Source organism: Siphateles boraxobius, unplaced genomic scaffold (assembly GCF_051911475.1).
Source record: "Siphateles boraxobius isolate OS27281-9 unplaced genomic scaffold, OSU_SipBor_1 25, whole genome shotgun sequence".
Taxonomy (NCBI): Eukaryota; Metazoa; Chordata; class Actinopteri; order Cypriniformes; family Leuciscidae; genus Siphateles; species Siphateles boraxobius.
In genome coordinates, this window is record NW_027508866.1 from 5,652,769 (window position 1) to 5,677,896 (window position 25,128).

The window sequence follows — 25,128 nt, forward strand, 5'->3', positions numbered from 1 at the left end:
CATGCCTTTATTTATTCTGTTATGAAAGAAGAATGGAAGAATGGCAGATTTAGTCACCATTCACTTTCATTGTAAAGAAGGAAAATGCAAGTTAAAGGTGGTGACTGAGGCTGTCTTTGCCTAACATTCTGGGTGAGAAAATTTCAATTTTTAGATATATGGGATGACTATCACTTGTAAAAGAAAACTGTGGCTATAAAATTGTGAGGTGTGTGATATGACCATAAACAATGCAATAAGTCATACACGACAGTATTTAAAATATGTTTTATAAAATACTTATTCAAACATTGAATATTACATAAATATTAAACATGCATTAGATAATAAATATCAGTGATGGCGAACCAGTGAATTGATTCTACTGCACCGGTTCACCAAAACGAATCGATTCTCTAAACGAATTGGATTCCCAACTCAACTAACTGGCCCACGCATGCGCACACAGGTTTGTGCGTCAGTTAGCGCGAGCGTTCCTTCATCACAACAGAGACGCTCTGCTGTTAAGTCGCTCTTTCACCGGGAGAAAAACGTCTGTTTTTCGCCGCTGCCAGTTCCTCGGAGGAGTTGTTCTTCAGGGGGCTTGATGTTTGACGTCTTCGCATCATGGACTTAATGATCATTTCTGTGTCTTTATTATTCCTTCTCATACCGGGCCAGAGTCTCGCACAGCACCGGGGATAGAGGCCTCCGCGCGCCTGCTCGATTAACGGAGAGCCCGCGCGGAGCCACAACAGACACGGGCGGGATTTCTGAGGCGATTTAATAGAAGTCAGAGGCTACTCAACTGACAGGAGTCGGGGTGTAGCGGCTAGGGAAGTCAGAAACAGTCCTGGCCTGTGTTGATGTGGGGTAAAATGGAGACCCCGACGATCGTGTACGATCTGGATACCTCCGGCGGGCTGATGGAGGTAAGAGTAAGACAAACACATACTCATACACCCGTTTATTCCTCTCGTTACTACCTGGTTAGTGTTCTCAATGTAGCCGCTAATTGCTCACTAATGTCATCCATAGGCTCCCTTCACGTGAACGCTTACGTGAACGTACGTGCGCGCGCTCACGGTCACGGCCCAACAATGGTTTGAGCGGCTGATGTGATGTAAGACGCGTGCAGATGTTTCACTAATGAGTTTCTGAACCTCTCTCGCTTTTCTCCTGCAGCAAATCCAGACTCTGCTGGCGCCGCCCAAGTCTGAGGATGGAGAGAAGAGGACCAGGAAACCGGACAGGAGCACCAGGAGAGCCGGCAGGGCCACCAATCACGACACCTGCGACAGCTGCCGGGAAGGAGGGGACCTGCTGTGTTGTGATCACTGCCCCGCTGCCTTCCACCTACAGTGCTGGTGTGTGTGTGATGCTCGAGCTGGGACAAAATTGGGCCCAGGACTGTGATGCTGGTTTAGTTGGAGCGCAGACGTAATTTTATGCTGCATTTTTGCTTTGACAACTAGATGTTCATCCGATTTGGCTGACGTTTCTTCTTACATCTTCAGATGGAACATTATAGAGGCTGTGGTTTATTTATATGCTCTCTGGTGTTTCTTGAGCAGGGAGCTGAGAAATAATCATTAACTACAGGCATCTGAAGGCCACCCACAATCACGTCTCCATTATGGAGAGATCTGATTGAGATTTAGATGGATTTTCCTTAATCATCTCAGTCAGTTTGTCAGATGTTTGCAGATCTGCTGAAGATCTGGGATTGCGCGAGACATGAAATGAAAATTTTTAAAAAAATATATACATTTGCATGTTTCAGGTCTTCTTGTGATCAATTCAATTTAAAAAAAAAAAAGACTTTTAAAGGGCAAACTTCTCTGTGATGATGTGTGCAGGACTTATGCAATCATTTAGTGCGCCTAAACCCTTCAAAAAAGTCACGTTCATCTGCCTCCACTTATGAGTGCAGCACCCAAATCTCAAAATCCAATCAACAGCCGATGCATAGAACCAAGTTACCTCCTTACATTTTTTTTCTTTTTCAATAATCCATTACATTCACGGTATGGAAGAAAAGATCTGTCGCTATTTTACATTTCATAGCAACTTTAAACTCACTTTGTGCTGCTGTCGGTCAGCTGGAAAAAGGGGTGTTTGAATTTCGATTTACCCTCCGTATTTTCTCATTGTTCATTCTTTGTGTTTGGGAGCTGAAATGATTCCATGTGTGTTTGAGGAGAAACACATGCAGCTGGTTCTGTCTGTGCGGCCCCGGGAAATCTGCCACACTGGCCTTCGTTTGTGTAGTCTCGAATAGAGAGTCTGGGATTGACTTTTAATGGGTCTTTAGTGTTTTTAGATGAATCAGTCTTGAAGTTATTTGAAAGAACTGTGGTAAATTAGAAAGTTAAAACGGGTTTCTATTTGTTTGATGTTTTTAGCCAGTTGTTGAAGTAATATGGAATCCGAGCTTCATGGCTGATTTCTTTTAAACCATCTGTAGAACAGAAGCGTTAATCGTAGTCTGTTTGCATGTGTGCCCTGTGCAGTGCATTAGTAAAACAGAGACTCCTTACAGAGTAAGCTATTGATTTATTATCTCTATGCAGGCTGGGTATATCTCTTGTATTCATGTTTAACGTAGGTCTGGCTTTAGAAGCTGCTGAAGTTATAGCCTAGTATATCATGTTTGATTTTGTTTACTTCATTTGAATGACACACTCAGAGTAGACTGGAGTATAAAGCTGGTCTGCCGTCCTATGCTCGTTTATTATAGTATTGAATGGCTGTCCATACCGTAACTGTTAATGTTTGCTCTCTGTTAGATGAAGCCTGTAGTTTCACCTCTTGACTTTGTTTACATTTCCTCAGTAACCCGCCGATGAGCAGAGAAATGCTGCCCCCTGGTGACTGGATGTGTCATCGATGCAGCGTTCGCAAGAAGGTTGGTGTCCACTCATGTTGTTCGAAGTCTTAAATTTGACCCGTTTGTATCTTTCCAATTTTTGCATGAGAATAGTTATTATTGTCAACAATTGTCAAATTGTTAGCTTTTGAAAGAAAATAAATGAAGACCGATGTACTGTAAAATCAATTTTATTATTATTTAATTTTTTACAGTTTAAATACTATTGCAATAGTAACATTTCTTTGATTTTACTTTTACAATTTAAATAAAATAATATTTTTAATAGTAATTATAACAAATAATATTTAAAAAACAAAAATGATAATTAATGTTATTATTATTATTAGGGCTAGTCATATTGAAAATGGAACAAAACTGTTTTTTTTTTATCCTATATTTTACTGTGTAACGTACCTTATAGGAATCCTGATAGAATGTTAGACATGTTGGATTTGGATTTTTTTTATTTTATTTTATTTTCCTTTTTTTTTCAGAAAAGGGAACAGAAGAAGGAGCAAATTAACGGTCTGTTGGAGCGTCAGCTGGTGAAGCAGACGCCATCTCCGGCTTCTGAGCAGGAATGTGGGACATTACGTCTGGATCCCTCCATGGGGTCGGGCGGCACAGCGCTACGGGCCGCCGTAGCTCAGGTACGGCTCTTAGAGGGGCGACCCAACAGCCGACCTGTGACCCCGAACTCCAACACTTCTTCTGCTGACACACCCACACCGTCCGAGCAGAATGACATGGAGGAAGACCTCCTGGACGTGGAGGATGAGGCCCAGGGTTCTGAGCCTGAGCTCTTGAATACCACAAACACCCTCAAAAGACCATTTGACCTCCTAATTGCCGCTGCCATGCAGAGGAACCCCACGCAGTTCCAGCTTCCAAATGACCTCACCTGCACGTCTGCACTTCCAGGTACAAGACATCCTGATCTAGGGCTGCACGATATTTCTAAATAAAATAGGTATCGCGATATGGTTAAGTGCGATGGTTTAGTGCGATCTTTCAGGTTGTGATTTAATTAAATAAATAATGCACTACATGTGTAGTTTATGATACACTGTTTAGGCGTTTCAGAACGGCTCGACTCCTTTACTGTCAATCGAGCTGTTCTGTTCTGAGACACTGATATCATGAGCTGCGTTTGTGTAAACGAACACTGCTCATCGCTTCACTCTGAAACTGGCACATATCTTTATTTGCCGGCGACCTATCAAAATAAAAGTCAATGGGTTACTGTTTGAAAATGAAAAAAATTAAGATGTAAATATTGATATTGTTTATTTGACAGTATAATAGTGTTATTACAATATATTTCTTATTTTGTTTGATAATTTTTATTTAATAATAATCACATTAAAATCATAATTATTATTATTTTATAGTCATATTGAATTGAGAAAAAAAAACCAGTGAGAACGTGGCCTTTGAAACATTTTCAACACTAAAATAATGTGGTGTAGGATTTATTTTGAAATCATTTCAGTAGAAAGACTGAAATAGTGTTTTCTTGCAGATGTTCTCCACAACAAAATCACTCCTCTCATTCTAGAATGATTCATTCTTTCCAAATATTACAGTAGCTATTTAAGTTATCTGGTGAGTTCCTGAAATTAAAACAATTAAATTCCCTTTAAATAAAAAAAATAAAAAATGTAACTAGAAAAGTATCACAATGTCATTTTTTTCCCAATATTGTGCATCCCTGTCCTGATCTCACTGTAAAATTGTGATTATGTGTGATTCTAAGATGTGATGCATCTATTCTCTTCTTCTCAGGCACCAGCAAAAGACGACGAAAAGACGAGTTATCAGGCAAGAACGTTAAACGGCCACAGCATGAGCTGGACAATCATGGACTGGTTCCACTGCCGGTGAAAATGTGCTACACATGCAGCAGGTAAAAGATCTAGTATTATTATATATTTAGTTTTTATTTTAATTAATAGGACTACTTTTTAAGAAATTCAACATTTAAAGTTTGAAAATGTTATTGACTTGCGCTGATAGAATGTTCAACGTTCATAATCGAACTGACGGTGCTGTCATTTGCATATTGTTTTGTGTTTTGGCTGTCTTTGGAAGCCCTTGTTTTTTTCTTCAGATAATGCAAATCTAATTTGAAAAATATGTGATTGTTAATTATGGTGAATTAATTTAGAAGCAGATGAACTGCTGTTTTTTTCTCTGCCGTTACTATAATCAGCAAAAGGAGGAATCAATAAAATACTTTCCTTTTGAAGATTCTGTCAATTTCAGTATAAACTCTATAAAGACTGCATTTTTTTAATATATATATTTTAAAAAGTATTTTTTTCCTGTGATAGCAAAGCTGAACTTTCAGCCACCCTTGCTCCAGTTTTCTGTGTCACATGATCCTTCAGAACTCATTCTAATTTGATTAACCCTCTGGTCCTCTTCACGATACAAAATGAAATTTTTCCTGTATTTATAATACATTTATTTACTTTTTGAGCATAGACCTGAAAATTTAATTTCTAACTGTCGTAAATCTTGAATGCTTTAAAGCAGTGTTTCTCAACCAGTGGGTGGGTCGTGGATCATTCTATAGGGGGTCGCGAGACTTTCTCTGTGTTCTCGGTGTTACACCAGCACAGCCAATAAGTGCGCTTCACAAACTGTTGCTCATTTCAACAGGCTACGTTTACATTCAACCAAATAATTCGTTAGTGAACACATTGACGGCTCAATCGGACTGAAAAGCCTTCATGTAAACACCTTAATCGATACTAATGAGCTCAATGTGAATGAAATTTCAATCGGTTTGAAAGGGGTGGTTTATTCCTTTTCTAATCCAAGTGAGAGGACATGTAAACACTTGATCGGATTGAAAACCGTAACTGAAAGGAAAAAAAAGTGGGTTGCAGTAGGCAAAAGGTTGAGAAACTCTGCTTTAGAGCACAGACTTAAGTTTGATCTCTTTTCAAAGATGACAATTGGCAGATTATTGCTGAAGTGAAAAACGTTTTAAAAAAGAAACGTAAAAAAAGTCAGAATTTTACGTTTATTGTTATGAAAAATGTTTGTGAAATATATATTTTTAAAAACATGTTTTACTCTAAAACTGTGAAAATATCAAAGCCATAAATCTAAACAAGTTGTGTTCAAAATTTGAGCCTGATATCTCAAAAAATTAGCTTTCAGTACGATTTTATTTGGTCGCAGTACCAAAAGTTTTCACTAGGTGAAGTTCGTCTCCCATTCATTTCCTATGCGGCCATTTTTGACCATGAAGAGTACAAGTGTGACTTTTTTTAGGACCGTTTAACCTGTTTGAATCATGTCCATGATTTTTTTTTTTCACACAGCAAGTGCCAAACCTTTACCAAGTTTCGTACTATTCAGATGAAGAATTTTTTTTAAATGACCGAAGAGCAACAGAGGGTTAAATCTGATTTGATACTCAATAAATATTTCTTATTATCACCGATGTTGAAAACTGTTGTTTTTTCACGGTGCTTTTATGAATAGAAAGTTGTAAAGAACAGTATTTATTTAAAGTAAAAATCTTTTGTAACATAAATATGTTGATGTAATGCATCCTTGCTGAATAAAATCATTGATTTCTTAAAAATAAAATTACTGACCACAAACTTTTGAGCAGTAGTGTAAATCCCACCTGATCACACTGTATTGACATTAGAGGCATATTAGAAAATCCCTTAATGTTAACATCAAGAACAAAAATGAATAGTCTTATATTCCGTCTTTTCTCACAGGAGCTGCCGAATGGGTCCGCTGATCCAGTGTGACTTTTGCCCTCTCTTGTTTCACATGGACTGTTTGGATCCGCCTCTCACTGCCTTCCCTACAGGCAGATGGATGTGTCCCAACCACATCCAGAACCTGGTTGTAAGGAAGCTTGCATAAAATAAAAATCAAGACTTGTAATAACTTTTAAATTTGGGCATTTCCATATCCTAAATTGAATAAACACTGTTACCAACATGCCACTCATTCATTCTCTTTCTTTCCTCACAGCTGAGCCAGAGAACCTTGACCCTCAGCAACCGTTGCCAGTTATTTGACCAGTTTCAGGACCGCATATCCCAGCATGCCATCAAACTTGACTTCCTGCAGAGGATACATCGGCAGCACACCCCTGTATGGCGGTCAGCTTATGCTCAAAGCAAAAAGACTCTAAAGGTGATCAGTCTTTAAACTCACTGTATGACTCCAGTGATAGATACTATATATGTTGTTGAAACTCATTCGAGATATCAATTGTTTTTCGCAGGTTCCAGATGCCATTAAGTCACAGTATCAGAACCCGCCCCCTCTGATGGCCCCGGCAGGGATCCGTGAAGGGGAGCTTATCTGCACCGGCCTTACAGAAGCTTATGTCCCGCAGCACATAGCCAGTGAAGATGAACAGTGTCAGGTGTGTATTGGGCGCCCACTGTTTGCTGCTGCTTTTGGATTCGGTATTGTTTCTGAACCAGTGATCTTATTCTGTTTATGCTTTGGTGTAGTGGCTCAAAGATGTCATCTCACTGCAGTGCAGCATTATGAGGCATTTATGGAACAGACAAACATCTCCTTGGGATGCAGAGCACACAGAAAAGACTGATCTGAAACTCAGAGATTCCTGCCAGAGTGCCACCTCACAAGACAGCCAGAGCGTAGCGCCAAAAGTTTCCTGTAGTTCATGTACTGATGGACTTTGTCAGAACTGTAAGACCACAAATGGCCCTGTCGAACGATTGGTTCAGTCCAATGGAACACCGTGTCCTGTTAGAACCCAAGAAAAGACAGCTGACCATGAAACGCCTGGTTTACCCATACCCGCTCCACCCAAACCTACAAACTCTGGAGCCATAATCAAGACAGAGGATGCCAGTTTGAAGCCCTGTAGTGGCACAGAGGTCTCTGCTGCAGCTTGTGTCAAATCTGAGCCCAGCACTCCATCATCTGACCATAAAAAAACTCCATTAGCTTCAGACACAGCAGCAGCAAAACTCTCAGCCTCTACTGTATCTACAGGAGTACATGCTGTTAAACCGCAGAAAATCACCTCAGACACTGCATCAAAAGGTCAGAGATCTACATCCCGGTCCTGTGGTAAATTTTTACTTGTGTAGTTGTGTGCTTTATTATTACCTGGCTTGCAACCCTTTCAAATATTGAATGGCTGTGTTCTCTTCTCAGATGGGAAGGTCGGCTTGGACTCTTTGATGGCAGGCAGGGGGGACGTCTTTTCTTGCACAGAACCTAACATGTCAGAGCTGTCTGGTCGAATAAAGGACATCATGCCTGGCAGTGGAGGTGGGTTTATGTGTTTAAGAGAGGACTGTTGATTCTTGAGGAACTTTCAATTTTGGTCTTTAGGTTAGAGTAAGAAGATACTGTAGCTTTAAGAATTTGAAATCCCTTACACTTAAGGATTAAATTAAGCATTATTATAACAAAACATTGAATTTAACTTCTGATAGACTACATCATGATTTGGGGAAAAATGTAATTGTGACATTTTTGTCCCTAGTAATTTTTTTAAGGCTCCTGTGCTTGGTAAGCTTGTTCAATTTGGAAAAAAAATGTATTATTAAATATAAATAAAGTATTATTACTACTAAATAGAAATATTAAAGAAAATAAATATTACTGTTGTAGTATTTGTAAAAGAACACATTGCCAGACTTCACTTTGAAACGCATAGCACATATATTTAATTAAATAGTATTGTCACTAAACGCTAAACTGTATTGTGATTTCAGTTTTATTTCCATTAATTGTGCAGCTTTCACATCAACAGCAAAAAACTGATTATTTATTCAGAGAGAAAATGGTCATAGAAAAGAAAAGGACCCAAATTCAAAAGACAGCAGCATTTTGTAATCATTCTGAAATCTTTTGTTGTATTGCAGAAGTTGAGCTTGGCTCATTGGACGAGAAGTTTATCAAACTCTTGGCTTGGCAGCGGATTCAGCAGCTCTTTGAGTTAAAAACTTCTCCTGTTCAGAGCAGTTTCCCTTCATCCGTGTCACCCGCTCACAAGAAACACAGTGAAGGTATGAGATTGGAATTGAAGTTTTTGTTTCCTTTAGATGCGCATGAACTCATGATGTTTCCGTTCACAGCACAAAGCAAGGAGGTACAGGCGAGAGCTTCGTTCTGTTCGGTCTCGGGAAAGGGAACGGCTGTCAGTATGTGCTACAGGAGTCTGTACATCGGGACAGGTGATTATCATCCTGTGACTGCAGGAAATGCATCATCCTACAGTGTTCCGTACAACTGTCTTTTCTCATTGCAGGTGCTGATATGGATGTGTGCCTTACAAACTACGGGCATTGTAACTATGTTTCAGGGAAACATGCCTGTATATTTTATGATGAGGTATGCTATTTTTAAACAATTAACATAAGGACAAAGGTTTCATCTCTTGAGTGATTAAATTTGTTCTCTCCTCCTCCAGAATACAAAGCAGTATGAACTGCTGAACTACAGCGAACATGGGACAACCGTTGACAACGTATTATATTCCTGTGACTTCTCTGAGAAGACGAGCCAGAGCCCATCCAGCAACCTGCTCACCAAAGTGCAGAACATTATCCGTGAGTTATTTCTTTTAGTCACGAGGAAACTGAAGTTATGACAGGTCTTTTCTTCCCTATTTTGATGGACATCCGAGTGAAACAAAAAAAAAATTGGACAGGAACTTAATTCTCGGCTGAATGCGAGCTTGGTTTAGAGAACTAATTAGAGAAGTCTGGCTTTTTAACCAGAAAAAATGAAAAATGTCGTAAGAAAATAAATGAGTGAATTTTCATGCCAACCTAAAAAAAAAATGTATTAAGCATCAGTATTAACGCAAGTGTGTTTGCAGGACGCTGCAGGAAAAAGGAGCAGGAGTCGTCTCCAATGGCCGTGACCTCTGCAACCGAGGGCAGAGTTATGAGCTGCCAGCCCCACGATGCTCCCATCACTCCCTGTAACTGTAAAAACAGCGGCTCCAGTTTGATCGGAGGCAATGGTGCGGGATGGGAAGGCACTGCACTCCTCCATCACGGAAGCCATGTCAAACTGGGCTGCCTGCAGTTTATATTTAGCATCACAGAGTTCGCCAACAAGCCGCTTAAAGAGGAGCTCACAACCTGCAGCCTCACTCCCACACCTGGCCAACAGGGGGAGTACCTGAGCAAGGCCACGCCTCCTTCGCTCCAACACAACCTTGTCACGTAACCCCTCAAGCGCCGACCTGTACAGTTTGAACGGTTTCCTAATTATTTAATTGTTTATACATTTGCATGAGGTGAGTTTTTTTTTTCTAATTTCTTCAAGACTCTTTAGGCAGGTTGCACATTTTGTGTCTCAATGCAAGACTTGCATTTTTAAAGGGAAACTTTGATCATCCTCAAAGCTCAAAGAACCAATGAGCAGTTTTCACGTGTAAAGAAATAAAAAACATGTTCTATTTTGTGCCAGTAACAATACTTTTTATACAAACATGCATTTCTTTTATTTCCCATAGAAACGGATGCTTTTATTTATGTATGTTCTCTGGAGCGCAGTCAGACCTGGTGTTCCTTTAACCTGACACGTGCAGAGAGACTCATGTACATATGTGTATGTATTCATGCGAATAGCCAGAGATCCACACGATACAGTGTGCAAAAGTGCTCCAGTTTGTATTATTTCGGTCGTGCACCATTTGGTTGCTGTTCAGTCCTTTATGTGTCCGTTTCATGTGTTCTGTAATTATTTTTCACCAGGTTCTTGTGTCAAACTGTAAATACAAAGCAGATTTTAAATAACATGCTTTAGAAATCCACCAGCTTGTTTTCATGTGTCATGCTTACTAATTCATTCATTCATTCCTCTGTAAGATTAGTAGTTTTCTAAAGTTAGCAATACTATTGCTTATGTAGACTAAAGGGTTTTTGAAAAGTCTCCAATGCAAAATATTTAGACTAAAGGGTTTTGAAAAGTCTCCAATGCAAAGTATTTAGACCAGAAGGTTTTGAAAAATCGCTAATGCAAAGTATTTAGAATAAAGGGTTTTTGAAAAATATTCAATGCAAAGTATTTAGACTAAAGGGTTTTGAAAAAATCTCCAATGCAATGTGTTCAAGTGCCTAACCTGTATGTGCATGATGCAAATCATATGATTGGTTTAAGAAAATATGTGCTACTTTTCTCTAAGCAACCAGACTTAACATTTTCATCTAGTGTATAAAACGTGAATCTGATAATTTTACAATGGACTGATTTAAATGAGGGGTTTTCAATCTTTTGAGATGCCATGGACACCCAAATAGGACCATTCTTGTGAGAGGGACCCCCATTCTAAAATATAAAAGGCAGCTACTGTATATTCATTTAAAAAGACCCAATTTATACTGTGTAATAGTAATTAATAAATGTGGAAAACATGGAAAATATTTAGTTTCTATTACATTACGTAACCATACATGGTTCTCTCTCAAAATCCTACAGAAGCCACTTGGCAACTGTATAGCAGTGTGGTAGTGAGTTTTGCATGGGCAAGGAGGAACACTCACATTTTTCCTCAGACAGTGTAACAAATAGCTTCAGTTTTCAGATGCAATTTCAGTGTGAAGTAAATAAGAGCATCAGAACAGTAGTGTTATTGTTACTATGTAATGTGGGCAAGAGGGCGGGATTGGCTTCAGCACGTCTTCCTGTTCCAGTCTAGAGGAAACCGAGCTATTTCATTAGCAACTATAGCCGTTATTTCGGTTCTTTTGAATATGTTTACCGTTCTGCTTATTTGCGGAGGACTCGTCGGGTTTTACCTGCTGCTGTGCGTGACGGTGTTGCAACTGCCAAAATGTAAAAGTACAGCCAAACTGCACGGGAAGACGGTGGTCGTGACTGGTACGTGTTTCGGTTTTAGGGCGATTCTTTATTGTCAGTAAACAGTTACACTTGTCTTCATTTTAATCATTAGTCGTTTTAAAACAGATTTTGTGGATTTTACTATTTTCGTAAACGCATTATAGTCGTGTTACACAACGCAGAAGTGACAGCTGAGCTAGTGCACTGACTGTTCACACTCCACAAACAGGCGTTCGTGATAAGCAACTGGACAGATATGATTGACATTTGAGCTGGTTTACTTCCAGGAGCAAACACTGGCATCGGCAAAGCCACCGCGCTGGATCTGGCGAGAAGGGGAGCTCGGGTGATTCTGGCCTGCAGGGATGAAAGCAGAGCTCAGGCTGCTGTCACAGACATCCAGAGGGTGAGAGAGAGAGGGACCACAACTGTTTTAACTGGATTGTCGTTGTATGTAACTGTGGGATGAGCACCGTTTCTACTAAGATAAAAAAAAAAGTTCCATTAGGGTGGTTCACTACTGAGCTGCGTTTAAATCTCAGGACTTGTCTTGTTTCATTTGACATTTGTATATTTTTAAAATCTATTAATTGATATTTTATTTGCAGATGCAAACCCGCAGCACTAGAATAATATTATTATGTGAATTATATATAACCGCGTATTTTATATGGTGCTCTCTAGAAACTGCTACTCAAGCATTATATAAACGACGTTGTCACGTGCTTCCAGTTTTCTCTCTCTCTCTCTCTCTCTCTCTCTCTCTCTCTCTCTCTCTCTCTCTCTCTCTCTCTCTTCTCTCTCTCTATATATATATATATATATATATATATATATATATATATATATACACACACATACAGCCGTGCCCAGAATTAATCATACCCCTGGTAAATATGATCAAAAATGGCTGTTAAAAATAAATCTGCATTGTTTACCCTTTTGATCTTTCATTCAAAAAAATGGCAAAATCCTAACCTTTCATTGAAGAAAAAGAATTGAAAGTGGGGGGGAAATTACATTATAAAATAAATGTTTTTCTCCAAAACACGTTGGCCACAATTATTCATACCCTTTTATTAAATACCTTTTTGCAATCTCCTTTTGCCAAGATAACTGTTCTGAGTCTTCTCCTATAATGCCTGATGAGTTTGGGGAACAACGGACAAGAGATCAGAGAACATTCCTCCATACAGAATATCTCCAGATCCTGTAGATTCCCAGATCCATGTTGGTGCTTCTTCACTTCAGTTCACTCCACTCATTTTCTATATGGTTCAGGTCAGGGAACTGGGACGGTCATGGCAGAAGCTTCATTTTGTGCTCCGTAACACAATTTTGTGTTGATTTTGATGTGTGTTTTGGATCATTGTCCAGATGGAAGATCCAAACATGGCCCATTATAAGATTTCTAGCAGAGACAGTCAGGTTTTGATTTTTTATCTGTTGATATTCGATAGAATCCACGATGCCATGTATCTGAACAAGAAGTCCAGGACCTCCAGCAGAAAAATAGGCCCCCAACATTAAAGATCCAATGGTATATTAAATTGTACACATGGGGTTCTTTTTATCCTTGTGTGCACCAAACCCATCAATTGTGTTTCTGCCAAAAAGCTCTTTTTTTAGTTTCATCTGACCACAGAACCCTGTGCCGTTTAAAGTTCCAGTCGTGTCTGATAACTGCATATGCTGGGGTTTGTTTTTGGACGAGCGAGGAGGATTTTTCTTAAAACCCTCCCAAACAACATGTGGGGATGTAGGGGTGGTTTGATTTATTTTTTTAGGCTTTCTGACCCCCGAGACTCAAGTAATCTCTGCAATTCTCCATCTGTGATCCTTGGAGAGTCTTTGGTAACTCAAACTTTCCTCCTCACCGTGCATTAAGACAATATAGACACAGGTCCTCTTCCTGGCAGAATCATAACATCTTTAGTTGATTATAACTTCTTAATTATTGCCCCGATGGTCAAAATGGGAATTTTCAATTCTTTAGCTATTTTCTTACTTTCTATTTTGTGATGTTCAACAATCTTGTGATGCAGATCAGAACTATATTCTTTGGTTTTACTCATTGTGGTTGATGAATAAGGGAATTTGGGCTTTGTATTTCCTCATATTTAAACTCCCGTGAAACAAGAAGTCATAGCTGGACAATTTCATGTTCCTAGTCACCCTGGTGTGCTAAATAAAGGTAAATATTAATGGGAATATACTTCATAGATATGTTATTCATAAAAAATTCTAGGGGTATGAATAATTGTGGCCAATGTGTTTTGGAGAAAAATATTTATTTTATAATGTATATTTATAATAATTGCCAATTTTTTGAATGAAAGATCAAAAGGATAAACAATGCAGATTTATTTTTTATCATATTTACCAGGGGTATGATTAATTCTGGGCACGACTGTATATACCGTTATTCGATCACAGACGGCTGTTGATTGGCCTATTGATCTGACCTGCGCTCAGTAAAGAAACTGGAAACACGTGACAACTTCGTTTATATAATGCTTGAGTACCAGATTTGAGATGATAATATTGAGTGACTGCTCTCCACACATAGTAGGCTATACGTCCATCAAATACTTTCACTTCAAACTCACTAAATCCCAGCATAAGCCCATTCAGAAATGCCGGTAATTGGGAAACACAGGAGCCTGATAAAAATGTTAATATTAAACAAAAACTTCAGATCGACTTAAAGGCTTTTTCATCCGAAGTCTTCATATGTTCTCTAAGGTTGACATATTATGTTAATACAGTTTTTATTAAGTTTTTTTTAAAAATGCACAAAAAGGATTACTTTCAATCTTTATTCTAACCCAGGCAGTTAACACACATTGTTATGATTGTCTAATGTAATCTAATTGCATAAAAATGATTTAACACCCCATCACTATTGCACGTAAGTGCTTTGAAAACATATTTAAAGAATGTATAAAATGGTACTTTTATTAATAAACAATAAATAAAAATCCAGTAATATCTATAGTGTAATAAATGCTGTTTTGTTTATTTATGTAAGCCACGTCTCTGTGGTAGGGGTGGTGGTCTAGCAGATGTCTTTCACGATGCTATGAAAATGCTCATGACTGAATTTCATAATGTGACATATTTTGAATACATGGCTTTTAAAGTGCTTGCTCACACCTCTCTGCTGATCATATTAATATATCATCCTCAAGTCTCTGATAATTTTTTTTTCTCTGATCTCAATGAATTACTCACTCTGGCCTATGCTGTATCCTTTTATGTTATCCTGCTCTGTAATTTCAATATCCATTTAGTCAATATCCATTTGTCTGTTCTAATGCCAGTGACCTTATATTAACTTTGGATATTTTCAGTCTTGTACAACGTCAACTTTCCTACTTACTGTCGTGGTCACACACTTGATCTTGTTTGCACTTCAGGAATTAATAATGTCTCTGGCTCACAAACTGGTATTTCTGATCATAAGCTGATAACAGTTAGATTTGATTTCCCTAGTACAAAACTACTATTAATTATTGCAATGTTAAATGTGTTCCTCTGTCATTCTCAGACTCCATTAATGCATATTCTCTTGTCTTCTTACTCTGATTTCTCTTGTCCTTCTGCTGTTCTCTCAACTTACATCTCTGCTATCTCTGAAGCCTTGGACAATCGCGCCCCTATGATAATTAAGCTGGTACCTTCATCTCATGTATCACCCTGGTATACGCCCGAGCTCCGGCTGCAAATTGAAACAAATTGGAAGACGTCTCAAGCGCCGATATAGGAAAAGTTGCCTGGAAGAGCATTATCAAGATTTCTGTGCTCACCAGCTGAAATACAAGTCTGATCTTAATGCCACACGTACAGCATACTACTCCTCCGTAATAAACACTGCTAAAGGTAGACCTAAGACATTATTTTCAACTGTTAACAAGCTTATATCAACCCTTCAATGCATCTTATTTCTGGTTCAATTGACCTCTGCAACTGCTTCCTCCACTATTTTGAAAATAAAATCTATTTATGAAACATTTTCATCAAACTTATGAGAAGTTTCATCTAACTGGTCCTCACCTCAGCCCATAAAGCACATCCTCTCTAGCTTTACTCTCACCAGCCCATCCTCTGTTAGTGGCCTATTTGCTCAAACTACCTCATCTACTTGTCAATTAGATCTAGCACCTACCTCACTTCTTAAAAGCTGCCTATCTCAGTCTCACTTCCTATTGCTCATTTGATCAACTGTTCTATTTTTTCCGGGTCTGTCACGCTATCATTAAAAACGGCTCCTATTTTAAAGAAACCAGGGCTCGATTCTTCTGCTATGAATAATTTTAGACCTATATCTAATCTCCCTTTCGTTTCTAAGCTGCTTGAAAAAGTAGTTGCCTCACGGTTACGAGGTCATCTCTATGCTAACAATCTTCTTAATCCCTATCAATCTGGCTTTCGGTCAGGCCACAGCACTGAAACGGCATTGGAAAATATTACTAATGACCTCCTAAAGGCTGATTTATACTTCTGCGTCGGACATACGCCGGAGCCTCTACGCCGTAGACTACGCATTGGTTTTAATTTATACTTCTGCGTCGTTGTCCGCGTTGACGCACGCAGAGGGAGCATGTGAAACCCGAGGGAGCGGTTTGAGCAGACCAATCACAGTGCTTGCGTCCGCGTAGAATTGACGAGTTGTTACATTTTTGGAGAGGTGCACGTCAGGGTACGCCGAAGGGTGCGCACGCTACGCACAGCCTACGGCGTTGCTACGGCGTAAGTTCGACGCAGAAGGATAAATTGGGCTTAATATCTGCTGATTCTGGTTGTCTTAATGTTCTCATCATGCTTGACTTAACTGCATTTTTTGACACTGTATCTCATCGCATACTTAGCTCTCGGCTATCGGCATCGCGGATAGTGCTTTATCTTGGTTTGTATCATATCTCACTGATAGACATTTTTTATTACTGTCCATAACTTCAAATCTTCTCTGTGTTCTCTCTCTCTCTCAAGGTGTCCCTCAAGGCTCTGTTCTTGGACCACTTATGTTCAATATTTATTTCTTACCTCTTGGTCACATTATCCATTAGTCATAGTCTCAGCTAATTTACATATCAGCTCGCTCTGTCTCTGCTCTTCCTCTGGACTTTTTGTATTGTGGACATTAAAATCTGGGAACATAGCAACTTCCTAAAATTGAATAATGAGAAAAACTGAGGTTATTGTTTTTGGTCCACCATCCCTTTTAAAAAAAAGTCTGAACTGAGTTTATCTATTGATAGGGCCAAATTAATTCCATCTCATATTGTTAAAAATCTGGGTACATTTGATTCGTCTCTTACATTACCAAGACTGCATTCTACCACCTTCGCAATATTGCCCAACTGCGACCTGCTCTCAGCACTAAAGATACTGAAACTCTAATTCATGCTTTGATAACCTCTCGTCTCGTCTACTGTAACTCGCTTCTTAATTGGGCTGCCTGGTAAAACAATCACTAGACTACAATATGTTCAGAATTCTGCAGCCAGAGTCATCAATGAAGTCAAGAAATCTGATCACATTACCCATCTGCTCTATAATTTAAATTGGTTACCTGTTCCTGTCCGCATTCAGTATAAAATTATCTTGTTAACTTTTAAATGTCTTCATGGACTTGCTCCCAATTATTTATCTGAACTTCTGCACTATTATTCACCCCCTCGCTATCTCCGGTCATCAGGAGACTTTGAAAAACTGCTTACTTTACATCGTTTTCGTCTTTCATCAATGGGTGGTAGATCATCAGTGCTGTGGCTCCGAAACTCCTCTAACTCTTCGTGACACTTCTATTATATCCTCATTCAAATCTCAAAGGTTTTCACCTTTCTTTTCTTACAGTATTTCCAACCCTCCTCTGTTTAGTGTTCTGCTGTTTTGTTACTGTATATTCGTATATGTAGTACTATGTGATGCATACTAATGCTTGATGCTGTGTTTTTGTTATCTTCTTAATTGTACAGCGACTTTGAGCTTGGAAAGGCGCTTTATTAATAAAACGTATTATTAGTATTATTAAATCTGGGATTCTGTTATATAAGTTTGCTGACTTAACATTTCAGTGCCATCATTTAATGCTGTATTGTTGTGCAATGATTTGGAACACAGGAAACAGGAAACAAAGAGGTGGTGTATATGCACTTGGATCTGGCCAGTCTGAAGTCTGTGAGGTCTTTTGCTGAAAACTTTCTCAATAAAGAATCCAGATTAGACATACTTATCAACAATGCAGGTGGCTCTCGAATATATGCAAATTTTATTTTATGCATTGTTACAATTACTTTCTTGAATTTTCAACTAATTCAAAGCCTTCAATTTTTTTCTGTGTTTGTAGGACTTGTAATTGCTGGCAAGACTGAGGATGGCTTTGGAAGGATATTTGGCGTCAATCACCTCGGTCACTTCCTGTTAACCATCCTGCTGTTGGAACGGTTGAAAGAGTGCGGCCCCAGCAGAGTTGTGACTGTGTCATCATTGGCCCATTGGTGGGGGAAAATTGATTTCAACTGCATCAACACTCATAAAGATTTGGGTTTAGGAAGTTCAGCATTGGACTTACTGAAGTTGTACAGTCACAGCAAACTCTGCAATATCCTCTTTACACACGAGCTGGCCAAGAGACTCAAAGGCACAAATGTCACCTGCTACAGTCTTCATCCAGGTCAGTAGATGTTCTTTATTCTCTAAAAAGCAGCTCTTGATAAAGTATCATAGGTCATATGCAGTTAACACTGGCTTATTTATTATAGGGGCCATTAAAACCGACATCGGTCGTCACAGTAATCTATGGTGGCGGCTGTTCATGGCACCAATTTTGCTGCTTTTCTTTTCGGATGTGGATTCTGGAGCTCAGACGTCTCTTCACTGTGCACTTCAAGAGGGCCTTGAGCCCCTGAGTGGACGCTACTTCTCTAGCTGTGCAGTGCAGAATGTCCCTGCTAAAGCCAGAGATGATGCAGCTGCCAAAAAGCTTTGGGAAGTCAGCGAGAGTCTCGTTGGTTCAGCCTGAGAGAGCACCAGCTTTAATGCATCTGTATAGATTTGCACTTGCGCAGTCTAGTGGCACCTGTGGTCGACTCAACTGTAATTGGATAAACCTTATAAAAAGCCTGTGTAGAAGACGTGTGGTTCATAACATGCTCTGAACGCAACAAAGGGGCTGTTGAATTCCTCTAATAAATATGTTCTTTGATTGTTTTACAAATTGTTTGTACAATATCACTTGTATTTTATGTGATAAAGTTACTACTTAAATCCTGTGGCTTCGTCATACCAGAGTAACGACGTAACACACAAAAGGCGTGTTTCAGGACGATGAGGCCTTTAGTGTGTTGAATGTGTAACCTCTCCCAGTTAAAATATGTGATTGCTTTAGTAAAGGAACAGCATGCACTATCACATGTGGACTGCATGTGTCAAAAGTATGTCAAGAGATGCCAACAGTTCTTGTTTGACCCAAATTTACAGTAACTCCATGATAATGTGACTCATAATAGTTAACGCTGAATGGTGATGTCACCATTAAGATATCAAACAACATTCAAGCATTTTCTTAAATTTTACCAATAACTGCTACAAATTTAATGTGGCCTACTCAGCTACACGTTTTTAGTAATAATAATGTTATTTTACCATATAGCAACAGTAACTAAAGGGGGCTCAATTGTGGTGTTTATTTGATATTTGTTGCTAAAAAACAAAACAATTCAGGAATTAAAATTGTATTTAGACTGTTTGTAAAATAAAATATAATACAAAGACTATAAAACCTAAGAAACTTTATAAATGGCAGCTTCACTGATCTGTTGTTTAAAAATGATCGTATCCAGACTTTAACAAAACATGATGAGATATACAGATAAAACAGCCTGGCTGTATTGTTTGCTTGGGCACTCAAACCGGTCCGGTGAAAGGGGGGAGGGTGGTGCAGAGAAAGCCCGGACCGGTTTATCAGGCCCGGGCGAAGTACAAGAACAGCCTGCAGAATCTTGCAGGTCACAATCATGTTTCATGTCATCATCGCCGCTGCGCTCATCGCAGGTCTTTATGTATTCTTGGTGGAGACGTTGTTTAAAAAGTCCAAATGTAAAGGAACCGCTGATATGACGGGCAAAACGGTCATTATTACAGGTGAGGTTTGAGATCATGTTCTCATATTGTGGTAAACCTGTGGAAAATGCCGCGTTAATTTTTTCGTCGTCTTTACGTTGGCTTTCTCCTTTAAATGTGATCTGAAACACTGGGGGAAAATATTTTCGTACTTGTAGCCTAGCCTATTTTTGTCTTGTTTTCCACTAAACGTTCTTAGATCAATATACGTTTAATTGAGAAGCAGAATCACTGATTTTTTTAGTCAGGTTTATCATGAATAAGTGAATTTATGCTTAACATTAGTTAAAATAATACTATTTCTGTACGCTGATAAAAAATTCTCTCGATATCTGTAATAGAAAACGAAACAAAAACTATTATTATCTTTTTGCTGTGGACCTGGAATATGTTTTTGTTTCGGTAATGAGAGCTGTTTGGTTTGTTTCAGGCGGGAATACCGGAATCGGTAAAGCCACAGCTCTGGATCTGGCTGGTCGTGGAGCAAGAGTAATTCTAGCCTGCAGAAACCAGAAGAAAGCTGAGGCAGCTATAAATGACATCAAGAAGGTGAGAATCATCACTTAAGACCACTGATTCAAGAGTTCTGAGTGTTAATTAACCCATGTTTGTTGTTCAGGAAACAGGAAGCAATGATATACTGTACATGAAGCTTGATCTTGGAAGCCTCAAATCTGTGCGAGCTTTTGCGGAGACCTTCCTCAAATCTGAGTCGCGACTGGATGTGCTCATCAATAATGCAGGTAAGCCAAACCCTCAAAACGGTTTCAATATGTTCAAGATTGGGGGAACCAAAGGTAAAAGTTTGGCCATCTTGATTGACCACTTATCTGAATATTAGGGGAAACATGGCACTGCAATCAAAGGCTTTTTCTGTTCAGGTCTTGTTGCAGATGGTCTAACTGAAGATGGTTTTGGCATAGAGTTTGGAGTCAACCATCTTGGACATTTTCTGCTCACTTGTCTTCTGCTGGACCGTCTGAAGGAGAGTCCTGCTGCTAGGGTCATCACTCTATCTTCCATGGCCCATCGCTGGGGCAAGATTGATTTTGATTCTCTTATCGCCACCAAAGACCTGGGGTCAGGGAGATACAGCTGGCAGTTCTTCCAGGCCTACTGCAACAGCAAACTCTGCAATGTCCTGTTCACTCACGAACTGGCCAAGAGAATGAAGGGCACAAACGTCACCTGCTACAGTGTTCATCCAGGTAAAAATCATACCTGATATGTATAGTTTAGTCAAATTAAAGGTTCCATATTGTACAACTTTCTGAAGTTTTATTTTAGGTTTTGATGTCCTTAAGAATATATATTTGCGGTATAAGTACCAAAAACCATGTCAATATATTTTTACAGCTCCTTTCTCGGGAGCTCTGCCAAGAACAGGGCGTTTTTGGCCTTTCTACTTAATATTCAAGAGCCTTTCTTCTGATTGGCCTGTTGTTTTCTGAGTGATCCACCATTGGTGACTGAGTAGTTCTGACATCACAAATATACGGAAGTCACAACAGCTCGGGAAAAGGCACAGCTACTTTATGCAGGCTGTGTGCTTTTGACTATTTTGAAACTTATATGGTAGTTTCAACGCCCCTAGACCTCTGTTATCATGAAAAAAGCCAGGAAATTTCAGTTTTGACAATATGGGACCTTTAATGTTCTGGCATTATTTACACACCTACCTGTTGTTCAAAACCTGCTTGATTTTTTAAATTTCTTTGTACATCATGTGAATTCCACTTTTTGCGTTCCACTGAGAAGTCACACAGGTTTGGAATGACGCATTACATCTGCCATGTTGTTACTGGCAGATAACCTACCAGAGTCAGTGTCATTTCACTGTTATTCACAACTGGTTTCATGGGCTGTGTTGGAAATCACCCCCTATGCCTTCATTCACTATTCCCTACATTACTCCTCTAATATAGTCCACTTGAAGGAGTGAATGAAAACGAGTGAGTGAATTCAGACACTGAGTGTGTCGGAAGGGCTGCCACTTTTGTATAGCGTGTGCTTGCTGTTTAAGAGTCATTTGAAACTTGCAAACTGGCAGCTCCAGTAGCAATGAAAAGATTTTTATTGAACTATCAATAAACCTTAATTAAACAATTTAATAAATCAGTTAAACAGGGATTTATACCGGTATGATATTATGCTGTGGCCACATTGGACCAGCAGTTTGGAAATCGGATGGATGGATCAGAGCCATAGAGAGAAAGAGTTGCGACACTCCCATAGGCCGCCATAGGAACTTTGTAATGCGGAAGTAACGCGTGTCGTGGAGCAGCCGATAGTTCCAAACACTGATAGTTCCAGCATTGAACCCCATTCATTTTCAGTGTTTCCGAAGTACGCTCGCTGGTAAATTAATGAAATTACTGTATTTTTTTACTTTTACACACATTAGCCGACCTCTCGTGAATTTAGTCAGTAGTTATATTTTCTGTAGCCAGTTTTAGTTAATGTTTGGAATATAAAAGGTTAATTGCAGCTATAGCTTACGTGACACTAACGTTAGCTAACTTACGGTAACCTGATGTATATAATATATACATACACACACACACATACACAATTCATTTATTTAAATGGGTTAGGGTTATGTGTGTATATATGCACATTTGTCAAAATGTGTGTTTGTAATACATATAGGCCTACATAAATACACATGCATTCATATATATATATATATATATATATATACATACACAATTCATATATTATGTGTATGGGTTAGGGTAGTAATGTGTGATTGAAATATATATGCATGTGTACTGTACACAGTACATCGTAGGCCTATACATGTATTTGTGTGTGTTTTCTGATGAATGGTTTAGTCTATGATTAGGGTAGGATGAAGGGTACATTAGCCATACTGAAATGAATCCTGTTAACAGTTATTTAGCTACGTATTTAGGAACATAGTTAATTCACTCATTAACTCTCTCTCAATAGCCTAATACAGCCCAGTTGTGCTAAAATAAATATCATGAGACGTCCATCATCAGATGAGCCGCTAAAGCCAGTGCTACTACCCATGCGAACATGAACACTAAGCTTTTCACTCCAAAAAAAACCTAAAACTTATCTAAGTAATATACAGTATTTCGTTGTCACCCTGCCTCTCCAAATGCAAAACTGACATTAACTAAATGCAATACAGCAGTAACAGCTGAAAAATTACTTGGGTGTGTTGTTTTATTTTATATTTACCGTTCAATAATGTAATCGCTGCTGTCTGTCCCATAGAAGAACATGACAGCCAGCGTATGTTTTGGAACTATTGGGGCTTACATGAACCACATGACAGCCATAGCGGCGACAGCAAAGCGTGTCGCAACTCTTTCTCTCGTGAAATTCATGGGAATACATGGGAATTCAGTTCATGGGAACTAGTTATTGCAGTGCATTGTGGGATTGAATGAGTGCACTTGATAATGTCCACTATGGGCCACAGCCATGGAGTGTCCATTGAATGGAAGCAGTAGGTCACCTGGGTATTTTGCCTGTTTTTCTAATACTTTGAATTCGTTATACTGTTTTGTCGTACTGTTTTTTGCATAATATATAGTATGGAAGTAGGCATATTCAAATGCAGCGAGAGTCTTGTTCACTAATCGTGCATACTAGAGATAGCCGCGGATAAACCGCGGATGACGTGAGGAAAAAAAATATTTTAATTAAATTCGGGCGGGTGGACGGCGGTTTCTAGTCTCGCGGCTGTCATCAGCAGCGCCTTGTATCAGCGGATGGCGGGCGGGAGAATTGGTCAAAAACGTTGGTGCGGATGGATGGCGGACGGATGATGAGTCTTGTGATGCGGTTGCGGATGAAATAATAGCCCATCCGCGCATCTCTAGTGCATACACACTTATTTGTACATAATATCTAAGTGTGTTTACAACCAACTGGAGACACTCAAATGCAATATCATATTTCTGTTGGCCTTTAATTGTTTGTCACTTTAAAAGTCTGTAGGCAAAATGCAATAAATGACTCTACGAATGTACTGATTTTATCGAATAAGTTTTTCTTTTGCGTTTTTCACGTACAGATTACAACGTTGTCAAAGCGACCCCCGTTCACACAGATTCACGAAAACTTAACTAAAACTAAACATGCTGTATTCTGCTGCCAGGCCAGTAGTTGGCGATGTCACTTTGTAAAGAAATTCTACACATCTATAGACTGAACACATAATACTCATGATGTCACCGTTTTCACGAATTCGTCTTTTTGTAGTTTACACAAAAACAGTATTGTTTTAAAAAACAAAATGCACCCAAAACGACGTTGTCGTGTGAATGAACGGCCAAAACGCATAAAGTTTTAAAGGGGAGCATGACCAAAAACGTTTGAGAACCACTGGGACTGGGTTAAACAAATGCTTAATATTGTATGATTCTTTTTGTAGGTGTTGTAAAGACCGAGCTCTCCCGCCATGTGAGTCTCTGGCAGAAAGTGTTTATTGAGCCAGTGGCTAGACTGCTGTTCCTTGACCCAAACACCGGAGCCCAAACAACTCTTCATTGTGCCGTTCAGGAAGGAATCGAGCATTTCAGTGGACGTTATTTCTCATGCTGCGCTGTGGAGGAAGTCAGTGCCAAAGCCAAAGACGATGCGGTGGCCAAAAAGCTTTGGGAAGTCAGTGAACGACTGAGCGGCCTTTCATAAAGCCAGAGAAACTGTTTTATTTCTGGTGGATGGAGATCGTCTGTGAACTTGTTTACCCCTAGAGAAAAAAAGACAAGTATGAAGTGACGAAACTGATTGTGGCATTTTTGTGTTTATGGACGCACAATTATTTACAAGGTTTACAGTGTTTTTTATTTGTATGTTGACATTAAATGCTGTATGCTAGGGTGATTTTTTTAATTTTTTTTACTGTAACGGAATCACCTTTATCCTGGTTTTTTTTTTTTTACTGTATGTAATTGTATTTGATTATAAAAATCAAACAAACATGAACAATATAGTATTATGTTCTTAACGCATGTGATAATACCCAACTGAATGCAAGTAAATAGAGTCAAACGTGAACCTTTTGTTGCGTATGGTCATAATCTAAGACAGGGGTTTTTGAACTGAGGTCCAGAGATGAAAAAAATTAAAAGTTTACAAAAAAATTCAAGTAAAAATGAATAAATATGAACTTTTTACACAGTATAAATTGGGACTTTAGCTGCCTTTTGAATGTTAGGAAGACCTTCCCTCGCATGGGAATATTCGGGATCTGTTGTTAATTTACATATTGGGAAGGGTTAGTTTATATGGTTATAAAAATAACCATAATGCAACTTTCTGTATAAGTTGTAATTTAAAATTTCAAC

At 39.0% G+C, this 25,128-nt stretch overlaps 3 protein-coding genes across 4 annotated transcripts; all 3 read left to right on the forward strand.

Moving 5' to 3' along the window:
* The first annotated feature begins 440 nt into the window (after positions 1-440).
* On the forward strand, positions 441-10,646 carry phf12a (PHD finger protein 12a). Of its 2 annotated transcripts, none has more exons than XM_077242155.1 (15): positions 441-911; positions 1,165-1,346; positions 2,815-2,887; positions 3,346-3,772; positions 4,637-4,757; positions 6,598-6,730; positions 6,860-7,024; positions 7,116-7,259; positions 7,351-7,912; positions 8,027-8,143; positions 8,743-8,886; positions 8,956-9,054; positions 9,129-9,211; positions 9,291-9,429; positions 9,702-10,646. In XM_077242155.1, the coding sequence occupies exons 1-15, from the start codon at positions 846-848 to the stop codon at positions 10,055-10,057; spliced, it is 2,811 nt and encodes a 936-aa protein (XP_077098270.1). In that variant the 5' UTR covers positions 441-845; the 3' UTR covers positions 10,058-10,646. The 2 variants fall into 2 exon arrangements, with proteins under 2 accessions (XP_077098270.1, XP_077098269.1); XM_077242154.1 differs by having other exon boundaries at positions 443-911; positions 7,351-7,939.
* A 688-nt stretch (positions 10,647-11,334) lies between these two features.
* On the forward strand, positions 11,335-18,946 carry dhrs13a.1 (dehydrogenase/reductase (SDR family) member 13a, tandem duplicate 1). Its single transcript, XM_077242160.1, has 5 exons — positions 11,335-11,713; positions 11,962-12,080; positions 17,801-17,924; positions 18,027-18,353; positions 18,442-18,946. The coding sequence occupies exons 1-5, from the start codon at positions 11,479-11,481 to the stop codon at positions 18,699-18,701; spliced, it is 1,065 nt and encodes a 354-aa protein (XP_077098275.1). The 5' UTR covers positions 11,335-11,478; the 3' UTR covers positions 18,702-18,946.
* Positions 18,947-19,610: 664 nt separating this feature from the next.
* dhrs13a.2 (dehydrogenase/reductase (SDR family) member 13a, tandem duplicate 2) lies at positions 19,611-24,838 on the forward strand. Its single transcript, XM_077242161.1, has 5 exons — positions 19,611-19,822; positions 20,232-20,350; positions 20,421-20,544; positions 20,683-21,009; positions 24,213-24,838. Exons 1-5 carry the CDS (start codon positions 19,696-19,698, stop codon positions 24,470-24,472), a joined length of 957 nt encoding a protein of 318 aa, XP_077098276.1. The 5' UTR covers positions 19,611-19,695; the 3' UTR covers positions 24,473-24,838.
* Positions 24,839-25,128: the final 290 nt, after the last annotated feature.